General features: G+C 38.1%; 2 protein-coding genes across 2 annotated transcripts; one reads left to right on the forward strand and one right to left on the reverse strand.

Moving 5' to 3' along the window:
* Positions 1-235: 235 nt before the first annotated feature.
* Positions 236-7,442, reverse strand: LOC137813657 (uncharacterized). The gene is made up of 7 exons (XM_068616023.1): positions 6,865-7,442; positions 5,968-6,130; positions 5,307-5,507; positions 4,989-5,234; positions 1,257-1,404; positions 832-1,054; positions 236-744 (listed from the first exon to the last, which is right to left on the reverse strand). Exons 1-7 carry the CDS (start codon positions 7,175-7,177, stop codon positions 407-409), a joined length of 1,632 nt encoding a protein of 543 aa, XP_068472124.1. The 5' UTR covers positions 7,178-7,442; the 3' UTR covers positions 236-406.
* Positions 7,443-7,645: 203 nt separating this feature from the next.
* On the forward strand, positions 7,646-10,325 carry LOC137813656 (exocyst complex component EXO70C2-like). Its single transcript, XM_068616022.1, has one exon. The coding sequence runs from the start codon at positions 7,770-7,772 to the stop codon at positions 9,813-9,815; it is 2,046 nt and encodes a 681-aa protein (XP_068472123.1). The 5' UTR covers positions 7,646-7,769; the 3' UTR covers positions 9,816-10,325.
* Positions 10,326-10,637: the final 312 nt, after the last annotated feature.

A 10,637-nucleotide genomic window follows, 5' to 3' on the forward strand; every position in this document is an offset into this window, starting at 1 on the left:
ATACAAAGTGTCCTTAGTCATGGGTAGGTTTTTGCGGTAACCCCCAACGGATCTGGTATTGCCATCTGACTTTGCTACCTGCTGAACATCATAACTGCTTGGATGCAATTCTGGACATCCAACAGGGTTCAGAAGTGACAACTAAATGGAATGTTCAATTATGCTCATCATCCTAGACTAACAATAAATCTAACTGAATGTCTGTTTCTTTCTTTTACTCGTTTTCTACCCCGGATAACAACTTAAACTCTCAAAATTACATTTTTACAGCTATAAAACTTGTTTGACTACATTTAAATTAATAGAAGATGGACTAAAAAAACAAAAAAGAATGACGCAACAAATTCTATACTAAATTATTATGTTTAATACCATAAAGAATACAAAGATATGTGACTTCCAAAGGCTACGAATTGAAAGTGATGGTTCTCTCAACATTTTTCCTTGAATTACAGTGATTTTGAAGGGAATCGGAATCAACTGTGCCAAGAGCAGACAGTCGGATGCCATAGGCAGCAAGGCGATTAATATCCTTTGGAATAGGAGACTGCCTTAGGCCGTCCCACCAACCAGGAGGGAGAAGTGGTGTGAAAGCACATTGATTGGTCTGGTTATGACAACTCAACGGTCCAGCGTATCTGTTCCAGACATGGCCCCAACCAATTTGATTCTTTAAGCCTTCAGTCAACATAGTACTCTGGAAACTGCTCAAAAATGAAAAACTTGAACCGGACGAGTTCGCTCCTGAACAAAACAGTTTGCAGATGCTTCAGTGGTATATTTGAAGAAACAAATAAAAACATAATGCATGGGTGAGGACAGTGCATGTACCCAGATTGCGTGTTGCAGCCAGTGCAGCGATTAACTGAGCATACGTAGTTCCAACACGACGGTGAGCTCCAGAGACAACAGCATATTTGGCACGAGATGCAAGAAAAAAATCCACAAAAGCAACCCATCTGGGTGCTGGACCCCAATCTTTCACTCTAAAATCTTTCTTGGGCAAACCTTCGAAGATCTTTCCTTTGAACTTTTCATAATCAAAATAAAGAACCTGGTCAAAAAGACACATGAGTTGCCACCACAAACATCATGTTCAGATATTAAGCAATAAAAAGCTGAGTAATGAAGAAAAAATATTTACTGCAACAAATAGCCAGCTCTAATTTCATAGCAGTAATTTCCATTGTTACTAATAATTAAGAGAGGCATATTGTCGTACTCAAAAAGATTCACACCATGAACTGAGAACTTACCTGTGCAAATTCGCTTATATTAGGCATGATACTTTCAACAAGAGTAGGTGTATCTGACACCACAACCACCTTTGGTCTTGACATTAGGTGCTGACTCTTTATGGCTTTTTTGATGCAATGTAATGCAGCCTGTACTGCTCTTATGGACCTTTAAAAAATGACAGAAAAAACATCAATTAGTTAAGAACACCCTGCAAGAAGGTTGAACCCCATTCCTATCCCAAAAAAAAAGAAAAAAAAAAGAAAATTCGGTAGTTACGTAGATAGTGTCTCAAATATGCATGCAATGCTATTTTATTATAAGGCTAGGCTTTTCTTTTCCGATTTTCGTCTTTTATGTTATTTGAATATTTGAAGATACTGTTATGCCATTCAAGAGGCTATGTTATTTGATATCTTCAAACAGAAATATCATGTTAGATGGCGTTTGAAGGCCTCAACAGCTAAAGAGTCCATACATCTAAAATGTATTCTTTAGACCTTTTCTTCGTTGTTACCTGGTAGCTGAATGGGAGTACTCAAAGGTGTCAAAGAGATAGGAATATTAGCATGGAACCCCAGATTGCACAAAATATGCTATTTAACTTAACAATATTTTGTTTGACTTCTTGGCAGGCCGTGGGTAAAAGTTTTGGAGCTAAGGCAAAGCTTTTAGAGAAATTTAATATAATATGAATTATCAATCTTTATATTCTAGCTTTTTTAGGTAAAAGTTTTATAATCAAGCAATTCTAACATTTCACTTTAAATATATAGGCTGATTAATCCATTCAATCTTATCCTATAACATCATTGATCTAAGATATGATTTAAGCAATTTTAATTTAAGAAACTTTTCTCCACAGTTACTGTTATTGTTAATAATACTTTATAAGCAGAGCACACAACAAAAAAAGAATCCAATTTTTTGACGTAGGAATATTTCTGATGGATTCTCCTAATACTTCAATTCTAAAAACAAATCAAGATAATTAATATCTGAATGTTCACTAAAACAACAAAACGTTTCAAGATTAAGATAATATTTTTGCAATTAATTTTCTCATTCAAAGTTTTAAATTTTTTAGATTCAAATAATATTAAAAAATGATCATGGAGAAAATTGGAGTTTTGGGCTTGTGTAGTGTTCCTCTGGTTCAGGTTTGTTGCGTCCTGGGGTTTTCTTGACCTTCTTGTTTTTCTGGAGTTGGTTTATGCTTTTTTGGCTTTTGCCATTGCCGTGCGCTAAGCTAATTTGATTTTCACTAAGCCATTTTTCCACGCCCACCTGCTGTTTGGCTTTTTTGTCTAAGAGGTTCTTGGCTTATTTGGGTGGGTACCTCTCATTTCGTTGGGCTTGGTGGTTTTGTTCTGGTTTAACTTGTTTCTTGTTAGCTAGTTTACTGTTTTCTTGTTCTCCGTTGGGGTGTTTTTATGGGATCAACGTCTGGTTTTGCCATACCCTGGGGGTGCCTACCAGAACAGGATGTTGCCCCTTCCTTTAAACCTTCACAGATTGCTTGGCCCAAAAACAAACCTTTTCTCAGGTTCTGCACAATGCTTGTGATATCCCTCTTTGACAACTCCCTTCTCCTTGCATCAATGGGGATATGGTTTCGGTTCAAATGGCAAAGGATGTTTATCTTGCAGGGTTGGAGGATTGCAAAAATCATCTACATGATTTTGTCTCTTGAAGATAAGACGTGTTCTTGCAGTTAGTTCCTAGAATATGTCTCTAGGGATTCTTAGAGCTTTTGTTTTTCGGACAAAGGATTTTGTTCCAACAATTGCCCCATCAAAGATATCGTCTGCTTTGGAACTTGGAGTTTCGTCAGGGTTTTGTTCTTAAAAAGCACCTAAATGGGTTAAAGGAGAAATGTGTATTTAAATTGCCCTTGATCTCAAGTGATCTAGGACTATTGGGCGTACTAGAACACTAACATATACATATACATACATATACAAATACACACACACGTATATATATATATATATATATAAAATCTCAATTCAGAAATAAGATTTATATATTTTACACACTAAAAACAAATTTGCTACAATTTCCCTATAATAACAACCCTCACAATAGAATTCTAAATAAGAAACATGTATCTTAATAGTTCAAACAACTAGTTAAATCTTATGGAAACAAGCATACAAAAATGGGTCTTGCATTATTTATAATATAATTTTTTTTCTTTTAATTTCTTTTTTACTTTTTTCTATTATAGTAATAGTGTCTGTCTAGGCAGTGTTTACCCAATAATAGACGGTTCAATTTCTTTACTTGTGCACCTCAAGCCATGTTGAAGAGGTGTTTGAGTTCAAAATAAAATTAGTTGTGACAGAGTTGAGGAGTGTTGAACGCATTTCAAAGGAGTGTTGAATGCATTTAAAAGGAGTGTCTCACAAGTGTTGTGTCAAAAAAGTTTTAGAGACGGAGACATGCTACTCTACAGCAGTGTCGGTGGTTCCTAATAAACCAAAGTATCTAATATTTATTAACTTCGTCTAATTATGACCAACTTCAATCAATCATAATTAGTTTCTTATCATAATTACAAATGCAATATCCCAATAAGAAAATATTATATCAGTATAGAAAAAGGAGTTGATGGAAAATATACATTGTATACAATGCCAAATTTAAAATACTATTTTTTTCTCATGTTGTGGTTAAAAGATACTAGGACCCAAAAGAGAGCACCAACTAAATTATCTCAAACTATGTGCCATGTCACACATTCCAAGTATTGTCTAACAGTTGCCAAGAGGGAATACATCTTCATGAAGAGAGGGTCAGATACATGTGTATGAGAAACTGACAAAAATGTGTCCAACAAGTGGTTAGGGGTCTGTCTGTAAAAAACGGGGATATTTCTATAAGAACAAGGAGTTCATTTTTCATCAATATATTGCATATGTTTTACATATTCTGATACATTTTTATATGGCTTAACTTTTGAACAATTTCAAAGAAAGAAAAACTGATATTGCCTTGATGTCGAAATTAATTGCCTATCATATACACACCTGTAGTATAACAACTTATAAGTGCCACAGTGAAGGCCATAAACAAAATATAGACGTGTTTGATGTAAAAAGGGAAAAAAAGAGATTGAGCATTATACACTGACAAGTATATAGAGTCACTATTCTTGTGTAGGTACAGGGGGAAGAAACAAGAATAATGATACCAATCCCAAGCCAATTAGTTGCTATTCCAAATTATAATTTAATTCATGTTGAAATAGATAAGTTGTGAAGGAATATCAAATGCAAGCTTAGCTTCTAAGAGTATCTCCAATAAAATTCTTACAACATCTCCTTATCAATAAAAACATTATAATGTGGGTCCCACAAGCATGGATTCCTTAAAATTAAGAAAAGTTCTTTATATAAGTAAGTCTGTTCAAATTTAAAGAACTCATGTTTGTTGGATCCATATTAAAATGATGTTTTTTAATTGATAAGAAACTCCTCCAAGAAACTCCCATTGGAGATGATCTAATATGTTTGTGGGATATTTATACGTAACTGATTATGCTGTGTTTGGTTTCATTTTCCAATGCAATTATCAGATAGATTCTGATTTTCAATTCTTATTATTAATGCTACTACATAGCTCACTCGACATTTTATTGAACAGGTAAATACATAACAACAAACATGACCATATAACAGTAGGCCTCATCAGCTTCATTCCTCATGATAGTACCAATTCAATGATATTAGAGTTTAATTATATATTACCTATTCATAAGCATCCGCATATGCAATGAGATGTCAGGATTCTCCCCACCACCAATAGCCCAATTTACAGCTGCCTCAACATCTTTTGAAGGGGAAACGAGAACCCTCATGATCTCTCCAAATACATTGGGTTGAGATCCCAGGACTTGAGGATCCCCAAATAAATCAAAAGCAGCATTCCTCATCTGAGAATGTATATTTTTCAAGAAAAATTGAGCTGCCACGGCATCTGTGGTTCCTTGAAACCTAAAAATAAAAGGTTTATAGTCATACATGATGCTTGAAAGAGTAACAAATAGAAAAACAATGTCACTTTACCATATGATAGGTTGCTTCCATTCCTTCCAATTGCTACAGAGAACATTTGTTTGAGCTGGCTTTTCAAAATCATCAGTCCTCATAACCAGTTGCCTCCCATATTTTCTTGAACAATCATTTTGTCTCCACAGAAGTTTTATTTCTTTCATTGTAAAGGTAAAGTTGGAATAAGAAATGTAATCCCCAAAAGGATATTTTCCTCTGAAATATACAACCAAGGTGGCAATCAGATAATGAAAAGATAAATGCAGAAAATAAATTGCAAGATCATAGCAGTTTCAGGTTCGTCAATGGTAGAAAACTAGGTTTCATATGAGTGGCTGTAAACGTATCTAATGTGTCAAATGACAAATATAGGTTTCCATTCAAATATTGTCAAATTGTTTTTGGAACAAGATGTCAACACAAGCTTAAAAAATTAACAGTAAATGCTCTAAAGGTAGCTAAGGTATCTCCTCAAGACTGAGGGTGAGTGATTCAAATATCAGTTTTCTATAGAATTTTTCTTGCAGAAACAATCCCTGAGTTTGGAGCCGCATTTTTAAAGGGATACCACCAAACCAACCGTAAAATAAACTGCTAGTTAGGACTTCATGCATTCTTCATAAAAATGTTAACTCTTAAAAATGAAAAAGAAAGGCTTGGGAAAGAACCAATATGCCTGGTTTGGCCAATGATCAAGGATCGGTTTAACATTATACTCAGTGCTGCAGCAGTTAAGACCTTGTACATTTCATTCCCAAAACCTGCCTCGGCAGTCTTTCCCAGAACAAATCCATGACTACAGAACTGCTCCGGAGGCAAATCCCTGATTCTCGAAGCACCTGTAACAAATATTTCAACATCTTCTGATTCAAGAACTGTTTTTGCAGAAGATCATGGTTTCTATTCACACATTTATGCCATGAATCTCACTGAGAAGTGCGCAACTATAAATTGCGATTATTTTCAGAAAAAACAGGATGTAAAATTAAATGGTGAAAAAATAGCTTAGACAATTACTAGTCATGAATGATCCACAAACAAGCAATTATATACTTTCACAGCTGAGCAATTGTCTTGAGAGTAAACTAGATGTATGATGATTGAAAACACTAGAAATATTTCTATAAGTTTTTACTGAAATATAATGCATTTGTTACATTAGATATAAGTGTAACTACACTGACAATAACGGCTTATTAAAAAACAGAACAATTACTTAAAACCCAAAATGGCAGACTATAATCACAAACACAAAAACTACGAAGTATCAACTATCCATAATTTGTACCCTTTCTTAAACAAGTTATGTTAAAATGAAAGCATTCTTTAGAACGCTCTTACAAATTTGGGACATTCAATCAAAACAAACTACAGAAACTTAGACACAATTACCAAGTACAAACAAGCTCGCCTGATATTCATTTAAATCCTCCACGTCTTAAAAGTGAAACTTCAAAAAATTGATATTTGTTCCTAACAGAGAAACTCAAAGAAACAGTCACTGCACGATTTTCATGCTATTAAAGAACATAGGCCGCAGAAATGGTAAATCAAGCGCAGAACAAGAAAGCACCATTCAGGACGAAGTGATCCTCGATAATTCTCCTCACTCTCAGCGTCTCCTTCTTAACAAGACCAATTTCGAAATCCTTCCCCATGTCCTCCACCGTCGCGCACGGTTTCTCTCTGCCGAAGCCCGTGCCGCCGCCATCGAAGCTCGAGCTGTTCGAATCTCCGAGCTCGAAATCCCTAGGAAAATCAACAGTGATTGGAGGATCCAACGGCCTGAGCGCCAGCATCAACAATCCCACACCGGTCACCGTCGCACACAAAACCAGAAACGGTTGCAACAGCATTCGCCTCTTTCTACCTCCGCCATATCTCATTCTCACTCTCTCTCTATCTTTCTCACTTCAATTTCGATTTTTTTTATTTTTTTTTGGAAGTTATCAAGTTCAGCTAACTCAGCTCCCTGTTAAGCCGGATCTGAAGTGTTGTCTCAAATCTCAATCACTCTTTGTTTGGCATAACGCGTAGCATCGAGATTTATCGGGTTTGGATCCGACCCGTAATCGCGTCTTATTGGGATCCGAACCCGCTCGTTGGTGTGAGTGGCGCGCATTACGCACCGCCTCTGACAAACAAGGCAATAATAAAAGCGCAAAGGTTCATCTCTCTTTTTCTCTCTCACTACCCATCGCTGTCAATTCAACGAACCGCAGTTAGTGAGACGCACAAACGAAACGACGTAGGGGAAAAAAACAAGTAACGTCAACGGTCAACCACTCAACCCTCACAATAAAAGGACAGAAACAATTATTCAATTATTATATTTTTTTTTTTAAATCAAAAGACAACAAACGTATGATTCTCCTTAGCATACGCATTTGTCACTTCTAAACACCTTTTCTTTTCTCTTTACCTCTTTCGCCGAGGAGGAAAACATAACCGTCGTCTCCGTAACTAACTACCTTCGTCATGGAGAATAATGACCTCGCAAAGAATTCTGGCGCTCACAACGCCGGTGACACGATGCCTCCTCGCGATGCTAAACATGACGGTGCCGCCGCCCAAGCGGAAACGTCGTCCCAAACGCCGCATGGTCAGGCGGAGGAGGAACAGAAGAAAGAAGAAACCGCCACGTCTACTCCGCAAAGCCTCGAGCAAGTTGCTCAAGAGATTGACCAATTCGTGAGGAGTCTAAAAAACGTTGGAAATGCGCAGAACTTTGCGATTCCTGACTTCAGTGAAAGGTACTTGGATCTGGTTGAAGAGAAGATAATGAAATACGACGCAGGTGAAGGTAAACCGAAATGGGGCGAGGTTTCGGAGGAAGATTCGTGGTTGGTGAACAACGCGAATCGGTTTTCAAAACTGATGACATTGGTGATTGATAATTATCCTGATCATGAACCAGAGAAGATCAGCGGTGCACAAGTCTCGATGATGAACCGCATTACCTCAATTCACCAGCGTTTGATGACGTATTTGGAGGAGGACTTCCGGTTTCTGATGGAAGAATCAAGAATCCCAACCGAATTGGATCCCGGAGGAAATAATCAGAACAGCATCGATACCAAAAGAAAACAACACATGGCAGCGTCGGAACAACAAGAGTTGGTGCATGAACAAGAAGGTAGTGAACAGGATACGAATTTCCCGGGGTACTCGGAGGAGACGATTGCAAGCCTAAGTAAGATCGCCAGAGAGATGTTATTCGGCGGCTACGAATCGGAGTGCTGCCAGGTGTATATCATTTCGCGGAGGAACGCCTTCGAGGAGATTAACCAGAAGCTAGGGTTAGAGAGGATCAGCATCGACGAGATGGTGACGAAGGTGCCGTGGGATACTCTGGCCAGGGACATGATCCCCGCCTGGATCAACACGCTCAAACAGTACGCGGCAGTGTACTTCCCCGGCGAGCGGAAGCTGACCGAGGCCGTGTTCGCAGAGAACCACGCGGTGGCGGCTGGACTCTTAGGCGGCCTCTCCCGCGGCGTGGTGATTCAGCTTCTCAACTTCGCGGAGGGTGCCGCCATGACGAAGCGAGCCGGAGAGAAGCTATTCAAGCTCCTGGACATGTACGAGAGCCTCTGCGAGGTGATACCCATCGCGGACAGACTCTTTCCAGAAGAGTCCGTCGAGGAGATGGAGACAGAGATGACCGTTGCCAAGTCCAGACTTGGCGAGGCATCTATCTACATTTTCTGCGAACTGGAGAACCAGATTAAATCGGAGACCGCGAAAACTGCCGTACCCGGTGGCGCAGTTCACCCCCTCACACGCTACATCATGAACTATCTCAACATAGCAGGGGACTACAAGGAAACCCTAGAGCAGGTTTTCATGGAGCATTGGAAGAGGAACCGTGCGGATTCAACAAGCAAGCCTGCAGAGCAGAAAAAGGAGGGGGGTTGGGACAAGGAAACACCATCTCCATTCGCAACACAGGTGTTGAGGGTGATGGACTTGCTAGACTCCAGCCTGGAGGGGAAGGCGCGTCTGTACAAAGAGGTGGCGCTGAGCAACTTCTTTATGATGAACAATGGGAGGTACATTCTGCAGAAGATAAAGGGTTCTAGCGAGATGAGCAAGGTGATGGGCGACAATTGGATCAGGAAGAAGTCATCAGAGCTGAGAAACTACCACAAGAACTACCAGAGGGAGACGTGGAACAGGGTGCTGCAGTGTCTGAACCACGAAGGGTTGAGCGTGAATGGGAAGGTGCACAAGCCGGTGCTGAAGGAGAGATTCAAGAGCTTCAACACGTTGTTCGATGAGATTCACAAGACGCAGACCTCGTGGGTGGTGAAAGACGAGCAGCTTCAGTCGGAGCTTAGGGTTTCCATCTCTGCAGTGATTATCCCGGCTTACCGATCATTCATTGGGAGGTTCGCCCAGACTTTTGATCCAGGGAGACAGACAGAGAAGTATATAAAGTACCAAGCTGAAGACATTGAGACTTACATTGATGAGTTGTTTGATGGGAAGCCTCACCAATCCATTGGAAGAAGAAGAACATAATTAACCAACCTGCCAAATTCCCACCACAGTACATATCGTTTTACCCCACTTTCATCTTTACTTTATATTACGTATATTTTTTTTAATTTTACTGTGAAGCAAAAATAAATAAAAGTCCAGAACAGCAGAAGAAGATGGATGAAGATGATGCATGCATGATGTTCAAAGAAAATTAATTAAGGCGTGCTGTGCGGAGCAGCGCAATGCACGTAGCCTGCATGTTCAAATCATGAACTAATGTTTTGCTTTGGTGATGCTCTTATTTTATTAGAAGATGCAGAGTGAAGGTTGTTGGTCTTGTCAATTGTTTTGGCTTTTGTTTGTACACAGGATAAATTAAATCAACTTGTTGGTTCAATTCAGAATGGATTTCACTTTCACACCTTCATTTTTTTTGTTACCCCATTTCTGTTTTGTGATTAGACTTAGACTTAGAATGGATGAGGAGATCAAAATAAATAGGAAGTATCAAATTGAGATACAAAAGAATAAGAGATATAAATTGAGAAATGTTAGTTGGACACTCTTCTAAATTTACGCTCTCATCTAACAATTATTTTTATTATTTTTTTATTTAATAATTTATATTTATATTTTAATTAAATAATTTAATCTAATATTTTATTATTATATGTAGTTGTTAAATGGATTAAAAAATATAGTGTCAAAATAGTTTTTTTTTCATATAAACATTGTATATATGCATAGTTTCTTAAAAAATAAAGTTGCAATGAAATGAAATGGTACTGAAATGGTTTGACGAAGAAATGGAATACTGGAATTAAACTGTTTAAAATCAATTGGAAATATTTCGATAAATAT

This window comes from Phaseolus vulgaris, chromosome 1 (genome assembly GCF_000499845.2).
Source record: "Phaseolus vulgaris cultivar G19833 chromosome 1, P. vulgaris v2.0, whole genome shotgun sequence".
Classification (NCBI taxonomy): domain Eukaryota; kingdom Viridiplantae; phylum Streptophyta; class Magnoliopsida; order Fabales; family Fabaceae; genus Phaseolus; species Phaseolus vulgaris.